Source organism: Sciurus carolinensis, chromosome 14, assembly GCF_902686445.1.
Source record: "Sciurus carolinensis chromosome 14, mSciCar1.2, whole genome shotgun sequence".
NCBI lineage: Eukaryota > Metazoa > Chordata > Mammalia > Rodentia > Sciuridae > Sciurus > Sciurus carolinensis.
The window spans coordinates 70,582,618-70,604,224 of NC_062226.1; the positions used below are offsets into that span (position 1 = coordinate 70,582,618).

At 40.1% G+C, this 21,607-nt stretch overlaps 1 protein-coding gene across 5 annotated transcripts in view; it reads right to left on the reverse strand.

Annotated features, from left to right (window-relative positions):
- The window catches only part of Apba1 (amyloid beta precursor protein binding family A member 1), a 203,184-nt gene that overhangs the window by 32,932 nt on the left and 148,645 nt on the right, over window positions 1-21,607 (reverse strand). For all 5 annotated transcript variants that reach the window (XM_047525011.1, XM_047525013.1, XM_047525009.1 and 2 more), the window contains 3 exons: window positions 7,009-7,104; window positions 3,012-3,051; window positions 130-275 (listed from right to left, as the gene is read on the reverse strand). In XM_047525011.1, coding sequence (XP_047380967.1) covers window positions 130-275; window positions 3,012-3,051; window positions 7,009-7,104 — 282 coding nt within the window. The remainder of the gene's footprint in view (window positions 1-129; window positions 276-3,011; window positions 3,052-7,008; window positions 7,105-21,607) is intronic.

Genomic DNA, 21,607 nt, shown 5'->3' on the forward strand with positions numbered 1-21,607 from the left:
GCCCTGCTTATCATGTTATTTCAATCCACTCTCTAAACTTGGATTAGACACGGGTATGGGCGATGCTGCAAACTTCTCAGATGCCTGCAGTTGCCCACCATCCCCCTCCAACCTTGCACACCCCCTCACCTTGATCCTGCTAACTGCTTCCTGGGCCTGCATCATGCGTACATTTTTGGAGGGAGTTTTGTCTGAGAGCAGCTGAGTAGAGCCAAGGTAATTGGCAGCAAAAATGATTCCATCGATCAAGTCTTCAGGGTCACAAGGTCCAGGAACTGTAACATAGAGAGAAGAGTGGTGAGCGAAGCCACCCTGGGCAGGCCCCCATCCAGATGATGTATACCCTTCCCCATGCTCCCTGCTGGCAGAGGTGGTCTAAGGCATCCATGTCAGCCTGGACTCACCCCTCCTTTCCATACAGTTTCTAAGAGCCATCTGAAATGATGCAAGTATTGACTTAAATCTGAAACAGAGTCTAGTGATAAGACTAACTTCTTAGGGGCAGGGACTACATCATACTCATCTCTGTCATATTTCAATGCTGGCCACCTCATGGGTAACAACTGGATGTCTTCTGAATAAATGGTTAGGTGAATAGAAGGCTGCCTTATTGGAAAATGTCATTTTATAGCACTGCCTACTTGTCACCCATTCATATCTCCTGGAAGAAACACATTTAATTAGAAAAACGGGATGTTTCAGAACATCTAGATTCCTATGATGGCATCTGACCCTAATGCTATGAGACAGATAACAGTGCCCAAAGCCACGGTACCATGCTTGCCAACTTAGAGGCCATTAATGCCCATGGGTCTATGCCCACACACTGATCAATTCCAAGGAAAATAGAAGATTTCTGTTCTCTCCAGCCGAGTAAATCAAGCCTTAATTTTGAATTTTAAATAGGGGCATCAAATCCTAATCAGAACCACCTACAAACCATCCCCCAAATTAAAGCAATGGGCATCATTCTCAGCAGCCACATGGTTCCTACTCTAGAACTCTTATGGCTTTGAGGAGTCAGGTTATTTATGATATGCTTTTTACTTGTAAAGTGGGGAATCACCACTGTAAGGTAACAGACAGTTTTGGACCCACACTATGTTCAATATAAAGTTAAAAAAAAATTGCCAGTCTTCTATGATAAGCTCCTAGTGATGGATTTATAGTGTTACTAAATCATTTTTGCCAACCAGATATTGAGAAAAAAAATCTCACCTGGGATAATTTTAAGAACCTTCCATCTGTTTTTAAAATATAATGTCAAACCCATCCTTCCTTTTTCTGTGGGGCTTTGATATAGCCATCTGCTTTAGCACTGTTCACTGAAAGGGGTCCCTTTGCAATGGCAGTGAGTATGCAGGTATGCCTAAAGGAAATCTAAATATTTAAATTATAACATAAGTGCCTAGCAACAAAGGCACACAAATATCAGACCTAAACAAATTTTAAGTTTGAGATATAACCTTATACCATTTATCCTTCAGGGAAATTGACTAGAATTGAATGTATATGTTTCTCTATCATTCCCAGAAATAAAAAAAAGTCCCACTTTCATAAGTTCACTTTAGGCTTGGTGCCAGTAATTTTTTTTTTTTTTTTTTTTTGCAGTGCTGGGGATTGAACCCAGGGCCTTGTGCTTGCAAGGTAAGCACTCTACCAACTGAATTATATCCCCAGTCCTATTTTTTTTTAAATTAAAACTATAATGATCCTGCATCAAAGAACTGCAGGTTTCATGGTGGCATTTTAGAACACATTTTTCTACCCCATGAGGCCTGCAATTGCCCTGTGAGTCAAGGAACACAGGTTGCATCCTCCCACTCAGGACTGGATCTGAAAATCCCTAGGCCTGGAGGGATGGATATGAAGAAGGGAAGTTCCAAACTTCTGGAAACTTCCCAAGGTACTCTCATGGAATTTCAGCGATTTATAAAAATGATGCAAATAACTTAAGATTATTTAATAAAGAAACAGGAGTTATTAAACCAAAACTAGAATCTTGTTTGAGCTTGTGGCCTGAGGCCTCATGAAGGTTTATGAACTCTGGTAACAGTCCCAGGCAGTAGAGCATCCCAACCATTCCCTCTCAGGGGCCAAAGGCCAGGCATGGCCTCCTTCAAGAAGATGGCAATTTGCCTTACTTGAAAAACCACCTGCCATCTCCAGTTATAGCCTCAGAGCCACCTCTAGCTAGAGACAGACTCTGTGAATGAGAAACTGACACCCCAATTGGGTGGCAAGACCTCAAATGCCACAAAAGGGATACAAAGCTTGAGCTAAATTTTGGTCCCACTAGGCCTCTTGATGGGTTCCCTTTTGCAGTGAATAACCTGCACAATCAGATGTGGCATCCCTGCAGAGAATACTGGAGTCAGCCTGCCCATTCGTCACAACCTGGCTCTGTGGCTTGCTAACTGCATCAGCTTGGCCAAGTTATTCACCCTCTTGATGCCTCAGTTCTCTTCTGCTATAACATGAGGAAAATAATAAAACCCACATCCCAAGATTAATGTGTGGATTTAACTACTTATTACATGCAAAGTCCTTAGAATAGTTCCTGACCCAGACTAGATGCTCAATAAATGTTACTCACCTAAGCAAGAGATGGGAATTACTGGCCATGTCTTACAAAGAGGAGCAAAATTTCTTCCCTCAAATTCATTCCCACTTGAACTATCTTTGAGTGATGCAAGAGGTACACTGGGCTAGCAGTAAAGAGACTTGGGTTTCAGATCCAGTGTGACCATAACTAAGCCGTATAACACTGGATGAAGCCTAGAACCTCACCTCCAGTCTCAGGGTTGCTATCCACATGGGGAGGCAGGGAAGAGGGTTTCTGAGAGGTTCGTAGCTATTATACTTTAAGATCCTAAGACTGTTAACACTGGGAATTGGTATTTCTGTGGCCCTTTTTTCCCACTATTTCCTTATCTCCAGTGCTTGAAATGCCCCAAATGCTGAACGATTCATATGCTCAATATTCAGTGCTCAATATTTTGAGCTCTTACCTTCAACGTAGGTTGGGAATGAAGCCAAGCTTTTTCTTGACTGTAATTAAGACAAAGAGGTTTCAAAAAGGGCAAAGCATGATGAAATATGCATTAACACACCATCCATGCAACATGAAAAAGAAACACATCACCAGTGGCATTTGTTAACCAGTTGTCAACCATTTTTGGTTGGAGAAAGTGAAGTGTGGAGAAACATGTGCATTTATTATTCAAGGTTATCTCAAACTCAGATTAGGCCATTCAGAGTGTTAGGTAATCTGAAACCCCACATTTCATAAAGAGAGCTCTGTCAGCTTAAATAATATCACACAGACCAAAATCTATAATCAGCAATTAAAAGGGCACAATTTATATTCTCACAATTCTGCATTCCATGGGAAAAACAGTTGGTTAGTAAAAGTACCCAAAACATAATTATACACAGAAATTAAGAATTCCCTGGGAGAAGTTTACTTTGTATCTATGCTGCAAGGATCTCTGCTAAAAATATGTGTTAGATTTTGTTTCCCCTTCATCTCTTACTGATTTCAGTTGAAAACTGCATTATCTAAGTCTTAAGTAAGAACACAACGAAGGAGTAAATTCAAAGCCCTGGTATCTCTTATGTTAATACCTCCCGGCAGAGGCCAGTCTTCTAACAGCACTGTTGGAAGTACATATGAGGAGCTAGAAACCTTCTAGAACCTGACTGGGCGGCAGTTTACATGTAGAACTCAGAGGAGCAACACTTACCAAAAGCTCCTTCCAGAAGGAAATGTCCTAGACATAACTCTGTAAGAGTTGGAAATTCACTTCTGCTTCAAATAGTGACAGAATTTGTAGCTGATAAATCTGGGGCAGGGCTTAGTTTCCTGAAAGCATTGCAGGAGAGCTCATATTAAAACTAAGAGTTTAAGGCAAAAGGTAGTTTGCATGGCTGAGATTTTTATTGCTGAGAATCTCCAGGTATGATGTGATCATTTAAATATATGCCTTTTAGAGAAGGGGTATCTAGCACAGGATAGCGGCTCCCATAGATTGACCTCAATAAAAGGAAACGCTGGGATGTCATAGGAAATAATTCCATAACCTAGCACTTTATACAGCCCTTTATACAGTGCCCTTTACTTGGGAGATGGGAAGGCAAAGATTCGATTGATTAGTTAATACACTACGGTCTAATAATTCTAATGTTAATTGTTATGTGGAAAACTGGGTGCAGTTGAAGACTATTTCAACTTAGGACAATGGTAAAATCCCTAGCAAATCACACAATAGACCACACAGGGCAACTTTGCAGGAAACCTGCTGCAGATGTGCTCATACTAATGGCTCCTAACAGCAAAAGTGGGGGGATTTCTTGTGCATCAGGAATGAAAGTTATTGGCTGCTAATGTATTTATGGAGAAATACACACCAACTATAAGCCAGATTGTGTGAATAGGAGGAAAGAACTCCAATTTCAGTAGTGCCTTACATTCATTTTACTTTCCACTTGTCCAAGTCAGGACAGGGTCAGGTGAGTGACAATAGAATTCTGATAGATTTAAAGAACAACTCCCATAACCCCTGTTACACAAACGGAAGTTGGTTTCTTCATAATGGCCGAAGTCTAACATTATAATTTCACAACATCTCCCTGCCCTTGTCCCCAATAGCAAGAGCTCTGCAGTATTGAAGTTTACACTGCTTAGTCTCCAGATACATCCAGGATGCCATTTTGGATATTCTTAGGCTATTAGGATACTTTCCTGAATGTGAACTTCAAAGACAGTGTCCAAATTTTAGCAGGCACTACAAAAAGAATTTCTTTAGTCTATGGCTATAAAAGTTGCTGTTTTATTTAGAGCTACAATGGTAAACATTTGGTACATTTACTTACTAATTATGAACTCATGACTAGCTTTCTTTGGTTTCTGGGTTAATCAATTTTAAAAAAGTTTGGTGAAAGGAAAGAATCTTTAATTATTGCACACAAGGAGGATTTTCATCATTATTTCTAAGGATATGCAGAAGCATGAGCCAAGTCTTGTAGGAATTGAAAAACTAACAAATTTGCCTTGCTCATTATATCTGATGCCTAATCAAAGGCTGAATATTCAGACATCTGATTAGCCCTTTATTTTCTCACATGTGGACTGAGATGAACATCAGTCAACCCTTAGCACTCAAGAGTTAATAAAGTCACATTCAAGAAGCCAAAGTCTGAGATATTTGGGGTTTCCCTGGGACTCACGCCAACCATGTGCAGAGCTGGAGGCTTCACAATTACAATAATTACCGACAAGCTACCTTGTCCTTGCAGTCTGTGAGCTGGAAATATTTCCACTCCACGGGTAGCAGATCCTGGCTGGCCACTAGCGAGCTCTGTGACCTCACATAAGTTACTTAACCTCTTAGCGTTCTCAACTAAGAAACAAAGGCAATTATACCTACCTCACAGAACTAACTTAAGGATTAAATGAGGTACTATCTGATTTTCCCTGTCTGGTCCTTGGAATACTGTATATCCTCAATAACTGATAATGCTCGTTACTGCTTTTATCATTGCAGTTGTCATTCTATTATTTTGACCCATCCATGTACTATAAATAGAGTATGAAGCAAACTGAAATGGGGGACCAGCAGAAACTGTGACCCTGTCACAATACCCTAGGGTCAGAGGACAGACTGGAAGAAGACAAAATATATTTCTAGTCTAATGCTAGTGCCATTTCAGAGAATGTTTGATATATACTTTAATACAAAATATGCTTCTCCCTCTCACGAATAGCGTATATATTCCATGGCACTTTAAGGGTAAACTTTAGCTAAGACTCCCTTTAAAAGCAATCTGCCACTCAAGTTAAAAACAGGTTGTCTCATGTTCTCTCCTGTCGCTGATAATTTTATGTTGCATGCAATAGAGGAACTCAATCATTCATTATGTGGCTCACCTCTTTGACACATCTCTGCAGTATAAAAGAGGAAGCATTTGTATTTGGAGCTCATGCACAGATTACACATGTCAATATTTACCTGGTGCTGGCCCACAAATAGGTGGGATGACAGTTACCTGGGTGTAAAAGGGCATTGGGTGCTGGAGAAGGTTCTTCCCTCTGGGAAAAACACCTGCCCTTTTGTAGCCCCAGAAACTTCAGAAGGAACAAATAGCATCTTCTCACTTCATACTCTCTGCCAGAGCTCAACAAGTTCTCTGTAAATAGGGCTGAACATGCAACCTGTCCAACAGGGACTCCTTAGAGTGGCTCCATGCGGTAGCATCCAGCTACATGTGCCTTTTAAGTTAATGAAAACCAACTCAGTTCCTCAGCCCCACTGGCTGCATTTCAAGGCAGGTTAGGAACACGTGAGGTTGGGGACCACCCTGTCCAACAGTACAGAAGTAGAACATTCCCATCATCACAGAAAGTTTTCTTGGTCAGCACACTGGAGAGAGGTGTGCTGACAATCAGGTGTGAACTTGAACCATACTCCAGGTAAACTGGGACGTGTGGTCACTGGTGCTTAGATTTCACTTGGGGCTGAAATAAATGGGTATTTAATAAACCAACCCATTTCCCAAATCAAATGGCAACTGAATCCATGGTATCAGAAGGCACCTGATGCCAGAGGAAGGATGCTGGTACTTGGATTTTCTGATGTCCAGTGTCCAGTGCTATCTAACAGCACTCTCCACAATGATGCAAATATCCTGTAACCTGCTATGTCCAATACAGTAGCCACAGGTGACCACTGGGCACTTGAAATGTGACTAGTGTGCATGAGGATATAAATTTTTAATTTTGCCCATAAAAGTAGATTAAAATTAATTAAAATAGACAACCATGGCTAGCAAATAGGATGGAATGGTTTTACCATATAGGATGAACTATACACACTGGAGAGGAAAAACCAGAGTTTTCCTCCCTGAGGTAATTTGGGCCAGGAGTGCTGCAGGGGCAGCAGACATCACAGAGCAGTGTTAGAATAAAGCACAATGGGCTGATGGCTGTGCAAACACATGGCGCCCTACCTCTTTATTCGTGGAGGCTTCCGCGGGGTCACTGGGATGAAGGGGTGTACTCGATGACTCTGCACCCAGGGGTGAGGAACTGCCAGGAGATGGAGACTAGAACACAGCAAGAGGATAGACAGCAATGAGAACCCAGGGGACATGGCAACACCCAGCCCAGGACAAGGGGACGGGCAGAGGAGGTCAGCGGACTACTAATGATTGGATACTTCAGAGGAGAAGAACTCCTTCAGAAAGGAGCTGCCTCCAACTGCACAGAATAGGCCTGGGTGTCCAGGCTTGCTTTTCTGTTCCTGCCATCCCTCCAAAGAGTTTTATAGCTCTGGATCCTTCTCTTTCCCCTTAGGCTAACTATTGAAAGAAAACATGGAAAAAGTTGGCTATCAAACTGACAGTCCTAAATGAATTGCCCTAAGGGTATTATACAAAAATTTTTTTTAAAGAAGAATACAAATACCTAGATTAACAAATGCCTTCTAAAATCATGCCCAAGATAATCTGAATGGAAAGGAAAAAGCATATGATTTTAAAGAGGCAGCTGGGACTGATTTTGATGACTGGAAACCAACCACACCAGTGTTTCCCTGGTCAGTTCAGATTTCAGATATGTTGTCTGACTTAATTCTGAGAAATTTCGACACGTAACCTTGTATGCTCTTAGAATGGTTCAGAAATCCTTTGCCAAATGACACATTCGAAAATAAGGTTTGGGGAGTGGGAGGTGGGTGCCCAGGCAGGCCCTGCTAGACGTGAACGTGAAACTTCTGAGTCGGTGCCCACAATACAGCAGGTGCTCCGTGAGCAAATGACCAAATAAAGCCAGCAAGCACAGGCCTGGGACAAACAGGCTCTGGAAACATGTCCCAGATGATTTGAGAATATTTCTTCCTGCTCCTGAAATCCTGGGAGATGAGGGCATATTCAGGAGAGCCACAGAGATGGCTAAGAATTCTGTAGCAGTGGCCCTCTGAGAGCGAGGGCTCTGCTTCCCGGTGTGGGTGATGCCTGACGGCAGCCATAAAACACAGAGGTCACACTGGATGCATTCTCCTAGGAAGTACAGGGATGTGAGCCGGGGAGGGAAGTCCCAGGCGAAAGAAATCAAACTACCCTGGGTGTTTGCTGGAATCCATGACTGACTGGCTGGCCCCTTGGGGAAGTAAAAGCCAGAGGCATCAGTAAAACACCTTTGCACAGGAAGGGAGGATATTTCACAAAGCAACAGTTCTGGGGAGGAGAGCACATTAATAGACCAGGGGATCTCTCACATAATGTCCCATTAGGTGAAATTAAAAAAGAAATGTCTTTTCCAAAAAGTCTGAATTGTAGTGGTCAGCAAATGAATCAAAAGACAATACAGTAAAGTGAATTACTATTCAGATCAAGAGTTGTACGAACCCAGACTATGGATTGGACTTGTTTCCCATCAGTCCATATATTATCCAATTCTGGGTAGAGAGGTGAGGACCAATGAACCCTTTAAATATTCACACCAGAAATTGGGCATTGCAGTAAAGCCAAGAGGGTGGGCACAAAGTATCCCACAGCCCCTGACCACAGTGAAGCAGTCTTGACTACCTTTAAAAACAATGTTTTCTTGGCACCCAAGAAGGATGATGGGTACTTGCTGATTTAGCATTGTTAGGTCTATTCAAAATTAACGTAGCAAAGTTTTTGTGAGAATTAATGCCCTTAAATGTCTCCCAGTTTTTCAAATCTGAGCAGTTTCCTTTGATATTTATGACTGGATTCCCCCAGCCCCCTGTACAACATCTTTATTAAAATAAATCCTCCTGAGAGTCCCCTATTTCCTATTTATTTTTGGCTCCAGTGTTCTAAAAACAGATTCCTTACAACCTTGCAGGTACTAGATTGTCCTAGGATGATGTCCAAGCCCAGATTATCTGGATAGCGGGTGGGGAAATGGATGAGGGAGCTCAGACCCCACAGCTCAGCTAAGTGACCAGAGCTAACTGCCCCCTAGGGAACCCTGGGGAAAAGGAGCTAATGAAACTGAGAAGGGGGGCGCCACCCTCACAAAGGCTCTTGTGGACCCACATCAAACATTTCAGGGACTTCTTCTTGGAAGACACCAGATGCTGCAGCCTGTATGCAAAGCTCAGGTGAATTTCTTTCTTTCCGTGTGCATGTGTGATGAACGACCTTCATCTACAGAGTTCCCTCTTCTCTCTTCCAGTCAGTATTCCATTCATAAGCGCTCATCTCACTGCTTTCTCTGTACACTTCCTCCCTGATGGCGTGTGCTATGTTTTGCAATGATCATGTATATGTGTATGGCTCTCAGCCCCGGGAGCTCTTAGGTGATAGGGATCTTGTCTCCTTCAACTTATCCCCCAAGTGCCTAGCCTTAGGTCTTATAGACACTAAATGCTCAGCCAATGTAGGTGCTGAATAAATGATTTCAACTTGCATGAGAAACAGATGCCTACTGATTTCATGGTTTAGTTGTTAGTGGTTGCAAACACAAATAAGCGAGAGGGGAGCAGACCTCAACAGATGCAGCGCTGCCGTTTATAAAGCCTTGGAGTCGATCAGTCAGGCAGCTGAGGGGCTCATTTTCAGGGTAGAAAATGGTTGCCAGTTATAGATGGGGTCTGAGTTTTATAGGTCACGATGAGGGTGGATTAATCATTTTAGACTTAAGCAGAATGTGTCAGTTTGGGCAGTCAGGAAAGAAGCTATAAAAGTCCAAAACTCATTATTACTGGGAAGGGATGAAAATCCAGAGCCCAGCCAGAGTTCACTGTTCATATTCTTCCTCTGGGACCCACTGATACCCTTCGTTCACTGTCTTCTCCCTCTGGGATTCATCCTCACTGGGAAAGCATGAAAACCCAGAGCCCAGAGCACAATCTTCATCTCCTCCCTTCAGGATTCATTGTCTCTGGGAAGGGATAAATGTTTGCCTTCTCCGACTCCCTCCCTCCTCCTGGGTCACATTGCCCTCCTTTCTTCCTGGGGGTTGTCATTTTCCATATCCTTCAGTGGTCAGTGGCAAGCCCTCTTCTAATTTTGTTCCTCCATTGCCATGTGGAGAAATCCAATCTGGGTTTTGTATTAGATACATGGCCTTTGCCTGTGAAGACTCTAACCTGGGCCCCAGTAAAATTCTTTCAAAGAGAGCTGTCTCAAAAGAAGAGGACCCCATCTAGCAAAAGCCTACACAAGTAGTCACCAAGTCAAGGGTGGACAGGCACCTTCAATCAGACCCAGCCTCCTTTGAAATAAAGATATTCAAAATTCTGCTTCTAAAACGCTTTCTGTTAACCTCCAACATTCACCTCTTTAAAGTGGAAGAGAACACAAATTAGATAATACTTTTTAACTTTCAAAGAATGTATGAGAGGCAAAATTTACCTAATAAAATATGAGAGAAAAAGTAGAAGTTATCAACACATATTCCTGTCTGGAGTCTCATGCCTTCTGGGCTGTTGGGTGGATAGTCAATCTTGAGCAAAGAGATCAAGTGAGGACAGTAAGTGTGGGTTAGGGAATTCATACAGGCTAGTACTTGACAAGGATGAGTGTTCAGGATGCTATGTTTCAAACTGACCTTCAGTGGTGCTCTTCTGTATAATTATAAGAGCATAATACCTTGTTCTTCTGTAGATTATGTCCGAGTAGACCCCTCACAACTGTGATCCAAGTTTTATTTCCCCCACTCTGGGACTCCACAAAGTAGAGTTCTTGGCCTCAAATCTTAATTCTCTCAATGCAAAGCAAGAGAATAGTCTTAGCTATTTTGCTGCTGGGACTAAATGACCTGACCAGCACAACTGTAGAGAAGGAAGGGTTTATTAAAGGGCTCACAGTTTCAGAGGTCTTAGTAGACAGAAGGTTGGCTCCATTCCTCAGAGTTGGAAGTGAGGCAGAACATCATGGTGGATGAGTTTGGTAGAGGGAAGCAGCTCACATGACCAACAGGAAGCAGAGAGAGACTCCACTCACCAGATACAAATATATATACCCCAAAGCCACACCCCAATTCCCACCTCCTCCAGCCACACTCTACCTGCCTCCAGTTACAACTTAATTAATCCCATCAGGGATCAATGCACCGATTAAGACTCACTAAACCCAATCATTTCTCCACTGAACCTTCTTGCATCATCTCACACAAAAGCTTTTGCGGGACACCTCATAGCCAAACCTTAACACCCATCCAAAGGCACGGTGTAGAGGTGGCCTCAGCATGCTAAAGCATCCCCAGGGAAAGGTGATCATTCATTTTAATTTGGAATGATCAGCTATCTCCTAGGGGCAATCACTATGCTGCTGTGGTCAGGATGAAACAGACATGGTTCCAGGGACCCTTCCGCTAGGCCTCTGGGGGAGGAAAGTGGCATGCAAAGAATTACTATTCATTTATTCCTACAGCAGGCATCTTGGTGTCTACCTATGTTCCTAACTCTGGGCCAGGATACAAAGAGGAAGGCAACGAGCTTCTAGAGAATGAGAGGAAGCTGACATGTGAAGACAGGGCTGTGGCCTGTGGCTAGGCTATCAATCTGTACCGTGGGAACTGAGCTGGGAGTGATCACTTCTACAGGAGGGTGTGTCTTGGGAAGTGTGTCATGGGAAAGGCAAGGCTTCCGCTGAATCCTGAACACTGTGCAGTAGTCTCAGAATAACATGGGGGAAGGGAGGGAGGAGGAACAGCAAGGCTCTCACAGGGTAGCCAGAGACCAGGCTGAGGGCAGACAGGGAAGAGTCTGGAACCTCACTGAGGATCACATGGGCTTGAAACACCTCCTACTCTCTGTCCAGGGGCTGATTTTTTTTGTTGAGTCTTTGGCCTGTTGTCCTCACTGAAGAAGTCTGATATGGGGATTTCATAACTATTTCCTGAGTGGGGCTGGATGATCTAAAGGAGTGAGGGATCGAGGTTTTACTCTGGGTTTTCTTCCCTTTCCCTTAATCCTTTTCACCCTCAGAAATCTGCTGGAAAAGAAGATGATGATTTGGAAGAGTTCACATGATGATAATAATACCCCAAAGCTAGTGGTGAAGGGCCCTGCCTTTTTCTAATGGACAATGAACCCTGCTCTTCCAAGAAAGGCCCAAGGACTTGGGCCAGCTTCTAAGAGCAAAGCTGTGGTTTGGCAAGATGTTCAAGAGATCTTGAAGGACTGGTGGAGAAGTTCCAGTCAAAGAAAGTGAGCTCTCCCCAGACCAGTGACTCAGTCATTCAATACTGAAGTCCTGACAGTGTCTGAATAAGCCCACATCCCTGCCTGTCCACAGGGAGCTCCCAGTGTAGTAGGGGAGACCCACAGGTTACAAGCACAAGTTGTCCTCTGCCAACAGTGGCCACTGTCTTAAAACAGCAAGAGAAAAGATTAAGTCACATGAAAGAGAAGGCCCATGAAACTTATAGATTTCTCAGAAGAAACCTTATAGACCAGAAGAGAACGAGTTGATACATTCAAAATACTGAAAGAAAACACAAAACCAAACCTGCCAACTATGAATATGTAACCCAGCAAAATTATCTTTTAAAATACAAAGTTTTTGTCAAATAAGCAGAAACAGGGAATTCATCACCATCAGATCAGCCCTATAAGAAATGCTTAAGGGATTCCTATATTAGACATGGAAAGGTGGGATAACTATCATAGGAAAACACATGGAAATACAAAACTCACTAGAAGGAGAGATACACCAAAGATAAAGAGAATCAAACCTTAGCATCACAAAAAAACACTAAATCACAAAAATAGATAACAAAAGAAGTTGAGAGGAACAAAAAATACAGAAAGTAAGCAGAATACAATTAGCAACAGGATGAAGTTAAACTCATCAATAATAATCCTGAATGTCAGTGGATTAAATTTACCAGTCAGACAGAGACTGGCTGAATGGATATAAAACCAAACAACAGCAATAAAAAAACCACAGCTATATGGTGCCTATGAGGAACTCGCTTCACTCAAAAACAACAGATAGACCCAAAGTGAAGGTTGGAAGAAAGATATACCATGCATGTAGAAACTGAAAAGTGAGCAGGAGTAACTACATTCATATCAGCTACAGTAACTTTAAATTAAAAAAAAAAAAAACTATAAAAAGAGACAAAGAAGGTATATATAGATAGATGAAAGGATGTTTTTGGCAAGAAGATATAACAATTGTAAAGATAGATGCATCCAACATGGGATCACTCAAATACATAAAGCAAATATTATTAAATCTAAAGGGAGAGATTGACTCTATGACAATAATAGTGGGGGATATCAATATTCCACTTTCCTCAATAGACAGGTCAACCAGACAGAAAATCAACAAAGAAACATACCGACACTATCCCAAATGGACCCAATAGACGTTTACATAACATTTCATCCAATAGCAGAATACATGTTCTCATCAGCACATGGAATATTCTGTACAACATATATTAGGCTTCAAATAAGTCTCAATAGTTTTTAAAATTAAAGCCATATGAGGTGGTACATGCCTATAATCCCAGCTACTCAGGAGGCTAAGGCAGGAGGATCACAAGTTTGAGGCCAGCCTAAGCAACTTAGGAATGCCCTGTCTCAAAAAAGTGAAATCATATAATTTATCTTCTCAGATCACAGTGGATTAAAACTACAAATCAACAAAAAGAATGGGAAGTATACAAATACATGAAAACTGAATATCATGTTTCTACTTGACTAATTGGTAATGAAATAAGAGAGAAATAAAAAATTCTAGAAAATAATAAAAATGACAGTACAACAAATCAAAATTTGTGGAATACAACAAATACAGTGCTGAGAGGGAAGTTTATGGCAATAAATGCATTGTTTTAGTCAGTTTTTGGTCACTATGACTAAAAGACCTGACAAGAACAACTAGAGGAGGAAATGTTTATTTGGTGCTCACAGTTTCAGAAGTCTCATTCCATAGATGTCTTACTCCATTGCTCTGGGACTGAGGTGAGGCAGAACATCATGGCAGAAGGGTGTGGAGGAGGAAAGAAGTTCAGAACATGGAAATAAGGAAGTAGAGTTTTGTCCTTGTGATTATAACACAAAGGACAAAATATAAACCCCAAAGGCACAACCCAGTGACCTACCTCCTCCAGCCATACCCTACCTGCCTGCAGTTACCAGTCAGTTAATTCATTCAGTTGCTTAACCCACTGATTAGGTCACATCTCTCTTAATCTGATCATTTCACTTCTGAAAATTCTTGCATTGTCTCACACATGAGCTTTTGGGGGATACCTCATATTTAAACCATAACATGCATACATCAAAAAACACCAGAAAGATCTCAAATAAATGACCTAATAATGTACCTTAAAGATCTAGAAGAGTGAACAAATCAAACCCAAGGTTAGTAGAAAAAAAGAAATAATAAAATGAGGGCATAAAAAATAAAATCAGAACTAAAAACGTAGCTGGGCATGGTGACTCATGCCTATAATATCAGCTGCTTGGAGGCTGGGGCAGAATTAAGTTTGAGGCCATCCTCAGCAACTTAGTGAAAATCTGTCTCAAAATAAAAAATAAAAAGAGCTGGGGGTGGGTAGAGCACCCCCGGGTTCAATCCCCAGCACCACACATACAAAAATCAACAACAAGAACAACAACAAAAACACCCCAAAACTAACCCCAAAATAACAAAGATCAATGAAATAAAGAATTGACTTTTGAAAACTGACAAACCTTTAGCTGGACTAACCAAGAAAAAAGTGGAGGAGACCCAAACAAAATCAGGGGTGAAAAAGATTGCAACTAGTACCACAGAAAACCAAAAAGATCATAAGAAACTACTCTGAACCATCCTGTGCTAAAAAACTGGAAAACCCAGAAGAAATGGATAAGTTCCTGAACACATACAATCTAAAAAATTAAATCAAGAAGAAACAAAAAATCTAAATTGACCAATAATGAGTAATGAGAATGAAGCAATAATTAAAAACATCACCAGGACTTTACAAATGATGAATTCTATAAAATATTTAAAGAAGATCTAATTTCAATAATTTTGGAAATTATTCTTCTTAAATTATAACAAAAAATTGAAATGGAAGGAACTGTGCCACATTCTTTTCGAGAGGCCAGTATTACCCTGATACCAAAAGCAAAGGTACAATAAGAAAACTACAGACCCATACCACTGATGAACACACATACAAAAATTCTCAATAAAATATTAGCAAACAAAATCCAACAGCACATCATAAAGCTGACAGACCTTGATTAAGTGGGGCTCATCCCAGGCATGAAAAGATGGCTCACCATATGCAAATCAATACATATAATACAAAGAACAAAAAACATATGATCATTTTAATAGATGTAGAAAAAGAATTTGATAGCCTGAACATCCATTCATGATAAAAACTCTCAATAAACTGGAAGAGAGGGAATTGATCGCAAAATACTAAAGGTCACACATACAAAAAACCCACAGCCATATCATACCAAATGAGGAAAAGCTGAAAGTGTTTCCTCTGGGACCAGTAGACAAAATGTCTACTCTCACCACTCTTATTTAATATAGTACTAGAAGTCTTAGCGAGGGCAATGAGGCAAGGTAGAGAAATAAAGGGCATCTAAATCAGAAAAGAAACAGCTAAATTATCCATATTTGCATATGACATGATTCAATTCATAGAAAAACTTACATACTCCACAAAAACTTGTTAGAACTCATAAATGAATTCAGTAAAGTTGCAGGACACAAAAGTAACATGCAAAACCCAGTAAAAATTGAGAAAGCAATCCCATTCACATCAGCTACAAGAAATATTTAGGAATGAACTTAACCAAGGAAGTGAAAGATCTCTAAAAGGAAAAGTATAAAACACTGATGGAAGTAATCATAAAGAACTCAAAATAATGGAAAGATATCCCATATTCATAGATTGGAAGAAACAATATTGTTAAAATGATACTATCCAATGTAATTCCCCTCAAAATACAAATGATTTTTTCCACAGATATAGAAAAAACAGTCCTAAAATGCATATGGAACCAAAAAAGACTGAGAATATCCAAAGCAATCCTGAGGGTGGTGGGGGTGCAGGATGCTGGAGGCGTCACAATACCTGACTTCAAAATATACTGCAAAATTATAATAATAACAGCAAGCTACTGGCATAAAAACAGACACATAGACCAATGGAACAGAACAGAGAGCCCAAAAGCTAATCCATGCTCATATATTGAAAGATTTTCAATAAAAGCACTAAGAACATACAATGGAGAAAGAAAAGTCTTCAGTAAATGCTCCTGGTAAAATTTTACATGCTTATTCTGGAGAATGAAACTAGATTCTTCCTCTCACTGTACACAAAAATCAACTAAAAATGAATCAAAAACCTAAATCTTAAACCTGAAATTAAACCTACAAGAAGACACAGGGGAACCACTTTGTAAGCAATAATTTCTCAGATAGGACCCCAAAGGCACAGGCAACAAAAGTAAAAAAATTGTCAGATAGGATTGTATCAAACTAAGAAGCTTCTGCACAGCAAAGGAAGTAATCAACAGAATTAAGAAACAAGCTACAGAATGCGAGAAAATATGTGCAAATTGTTCATCTGACAAGGGACTGACATCCAGGATATAGAAGGAACTCAAAACACTGAATCAAAAAAAATCTAATTAAAAAATGGGCTAAAGAACCAAATACTTCTCTAATATTATGAATAACTAAAATGGACTAATGAAAATGCAAAACAAAAACAGCAAAAAAATAGGAAAAAAAAAAAAAAAAAAGGACCAAACACTTCTCAAAGGATGGCATAGACATGGCCAACAAGTACATGAAAAAATACTTAATTTCACTAATCACTAGAGAAATGTAAATCACAACTATAATGAGACATTATCCCAGTTAGAATGGCTGTTATTACAAAATAACAAACACTGGCAAGGAAGTGGAAAAATGGGAACTCTTACATACTGTTGGTAAGAATGTAAATTAGTACAGCCATTAGGGAAAACGGTATGGAGATTGATCAAAAAAACAAAAACTAGGACTGCAGTCTGATCCAGTTATTCTACTAGGGAATATACCCAAAGGAGATGAAATCATTAAACTAAAAAGATACTTGCACTCCCAAGTTTATTACAGCACTCTTCCCAAGAGCCAAAAACATGGAATCAACCCTAATGATCTTCAGAGGTTAAATAAAATGTGGTACCTTTACATAATAGAATACTATTTGACCATAAGAAGAATGAAATCCCATCATTTGCAGCAATGTGGACGAAACACTTCATTAAATTAAGTGAAAGAAGTCAGAACCAGAAAGACAAATTCCACATTCTCTCACTCATTTGTGGAAAACAGCAAGTCAACCTTGTAGAACAGAACAGCATAGTGGTTACTAGAGACTGGGAAGGTCTGGGAAGAGGGAACCCCAAACACAGAGGGAAAGAATCGCTTCTGATTCTTTCATACAGTGAGGTAACTATTCATTAAAACAGTCTACTGCATATTTAAAATGATGAGAAGAGTGTAAAATTCCCACCATATAAAATGATTAATGGTTGAGGTGTAAATGTCTGTTACCCTGCTTTGTTATCACATATAATGTATCACACATCTTGTACATAAAAATGTACAAATGTCTCGATAAAAACATATACAGTATGCAAGAATATAATGTTGATGATCCTAAGAACACTGTACTGTCATCAAATATAAATCACTATCCAGGGCATTGTTTCATCCTTGGAAAATTAACTCTGCTCAGTTGGGAAGGATTGGGGTCAACATTCCTACTGGGATCTTTGTAAAATTAAAAAATATGATTACTCCTAAAATTCTGTTTGACATCTTTTTTCACATAAAATTAGAATGGAAAAGTTAAAAGAAAAAAAGAGTGCTTTGGTTTGAATGTATATTCCCAAATCCATGCACTAGAAACTTAATCCCCAATGCAATCGTGTTGAGAGATGGGAACTTTACGTGGTGATCAGGGGACACTGCCCCCACCAATGGACTAACGATGCTACTGTGGAGTAGGGTAGTTGTCAAAAAGAGGGTTCAGCCCTCTTACTTATCTGTCTCCCATTTGCTCTCCTATCTTCTGCCATGTTATGACAGAGGGAGGGTAGGACCTCAGCAGATGCCGGCACTGGAGTCTTAGATTTCCCAGCCTCCAGAACTGTGAGGCAAATAAATTTCCATTCTTCATAAATTATCCAGTGGTATTTGTGATAGCAGTGGAAAATGAACTAAGACAACAAAGATAAATGCGAATGATGAAAATAGAAGAGCTTTGCAAGAGACTAACTGAAATATCAAATCATGGAGAGGCCCTTAGAAAAACTGATTCAGCCCTTACATACTTTTGCTGAAATAGTCTGCTTTATAACTGAAAAGACCCTTTATGATCATGCTGCAAAAATTACATGTGAACCAAGGAAGGCTATTTTATTGTGTGATTCAATGCTCTTTTTTTTTTTTTTTTTTTTTGAAAAAATATGATAACCCCTCCCCCCAAATCAACACTAGTACTCTAAGAATCTGTACATAGTTAGAAATTATAATCTAGCTGTTATAGTTAGAAATATAATTTTATATTTATAATCTTTAGTTTTTTTCCCAAAGTGAAGTTCTAATTGGATCCTTTCTTCCCCGTACTATGAAACACTATGGTCCTCATTTTAAGTGAATTAATCTCAAGTCACTTTTTGAAGGTCCATTTATGCAGGGAATCTTTAGAACACCCCACCCTGTGGTTAAAATGTGATGCAAGAATTGCCATGATGGGCCCAAACAATGGGGAGGAGAGGCCACCTACATATCTAGTGGAAGCCATTGTTACAGTGTCCCTGTCACAGTGTGTGGGACCCAGAAAACCCCAGCACAAAGGCTACTGATTGACTGAAGTAAACATCAATCAGTTCCTAAGACATTAAGTCTTCAAACCCACCTTGATCCACTTTCCAATATTAGGGTCCATTTTCAAGAGCACAGTGTGATCACAGGGGTCACAAGTGACGTTTCTCCCTTGAAAAGAGACTTTGCTATTTTGATTTTATATTGTGACCTGACAAGTAAACTTGTATCTTGTGTTTCAGGATAGTGAAGTAATGCTCAAGTCCTGGCCTCTAGCAAACTAGAGTCTGAATTCTGGCTCTATCACTCATACCTCTGAGTCTGGGACAGGTAGACCATCCTCTCTAATCCCTCCTGAGAAATGGGGAGAACAGTTATTACCCACCTCCTGGGATTGATGTGAGGACTGACTAGTGTTAACACTAAAGCTCAGTGCGTAGGCACTAGAAAACACTCAACAAATGTTAGCCATCTCTTAGAGTCCCAACTGTAAGAAAACTATTTCAGCCCTCTGGAAGACTGCTCACAAGGCCAACATACACCCATGGGGATACTTTCCTCATCATCTGGTTTCCTTCCTCATTAAAATTTCATTAATGGGTAAAATTCAAAAGTAAACAGAAGGCTCTATAAAATCATACTACAAAGACTTTCTATTAACTCACAGGCCTCAACACACTTGATGGGATGTTGCTAAGAACGGCTCATTACCGGCTAAAGCTGGGGAGTATATACAATGGCTGCGTACAACTTCTGGCATGTCCCTGGTCTTCAGTCCAAGAAGTCATTTTGGGATAAAAAGTGTTGAGAGTGATGCTCTTACAGTGACTGATTTACAAAAGAGAATCACATGCATTTGCCCTGTCTCATTGTTAATTTATAGCCAAGCTCAGGCATGACCTTGATATCCTGCTAATTAGGACACCTGGTGAAAGACCCCAGCAGTACCAGTGAATGCTGTTCCTGTTCTCCAAGGACACTTGGTGATCAAAAATCATTATAATGAAGGGTAGGAGAATGTTTAAAAATGTTATAGTTTTGCCATTTCCACCTGGGACTGAGCTATCTACTAATTTTACACATGAAACAATTCATAGAACTTGAAAATAAGGTGTTTGGTTTTTCTTCTTTTTTAAAGTGACCAAGCAGCCTACAGTGCCACATGAGACTTGGATCAAGTGTTTATGGTTAGTACAAGGGAACTCTTGCTAAGTACCTATTTACTGTAATTTTAAACACAGTTTTAACACGCTCTGAGCAAGACATCCTCAATTAAATCATCTCTAGCCTTCCTCTGCTTACAGAATAAATTCTAGGTTCATCTGTCACTGAGGGTCCTCTCAGATTTGGCCTTAATACTTTACTGCTTCCCCTCCACTTTTGTTTCTTCTTTATCATCAAGAATAAAAAATGATTTTTTTCCTGGTATATAACTTGCATGTTTCTGTTCATGGATTTGTTTATGTTCTTTTCTGAATCCCCATGTCCATGAGCTTCCAAAGGTTCATTTCAAAAATTACCCTTTCACACAGTCTTCCCAGTCCTCCGAAGTGACAGGAACCCCCCCCCCGAAAGAATTACTTGCAAGCATCTTATCTGCACCATTCTGACAGTGCCTCATTTTCTCCCTTGTATTTTATAAAAATGTAATACTATATGATAGTCTTTAATTACACTATTTTAATAAGCAGGGCTTATGATTAATTTACATGTTTCCTTTCAAAGTGCCCAATACAGAGCCCCTCATAAAATATACAATAGGAATTCAATACATGTGCTGGAATGGAAAGAGGCATGGATACCAATCTTATCAGAGGAAAAAGGAAATGAAAACAGGTAACAGTATAGGTTCTGAACATACATTCCATTACTCTTCTGTGTTCTTGTGGTTCTTGGTACCCACATGCCTCTATGTTTTCACTGCTCCCTCCCTGGTCATGGTCTGTCTCCTCTCTCTTGCAAATAGTGCATCCCCACAGGATTAGTGGAATAGTGGGTACCTCAGTGGGAACAAGTGTTCTCAAAGGTGGTATTTTGTATACACTGTAACAAAGCACCTGGTCATTCCATTCCTTTCCAGCTGGAACATTCTAATTCCACGTCTTTTTCATATGGGATTTCAAAAGTGTGGTTACCTAGAGCAGGCCATAGCTCATGCCCTAGTTCTTCTGGTGAACATTGTTTTGAGACTATGTGGGGCTTTTGTATTCCAGTGTCTTTAAATAGCTTTTTCTCTAATGCTTATTTCTTTATCTGGCTTTATCTTTTTTTCTCAAATGAATGTACTTTGTTTCCTTTGAGGATCTATGCTGCTTTAAATTAACCTTATTTCACATTAGAATTATTAAACCCCCCCCATAAATGATTGGTTTTTATTTTCTTACCCTAAGATATATTCGAATATCTGAAAATTGAAACTGGTTAAGAATTCCATAATTATTCACTCTCAATTCAAACTATATTATCAATGCACATTTGTGTTTCCTTAATGTGGTGAAGTCGGAAAGTTGGTATAGGCACATTGTAGGGGCATAATTATGTCATTAAAATGATAATAGCCTAGGCTTAATGAAGTGTTTTATATATATACATTTATAATGGATTCAATTAATACCAGTGGAACATTTTGAGATAACTGTCAGTTAAACTATTCCACCCATTTCTGTTCTCTCTCTCCCCATAGGCAAAGCTCTCCCATTCCCAGTCCCAAGTCCATTAAACCTGTGTGAAAGAAGACCCGCACCACGTGAAGCCCCAGGAAGCCTTACCAGGCAGTACTCTGTGT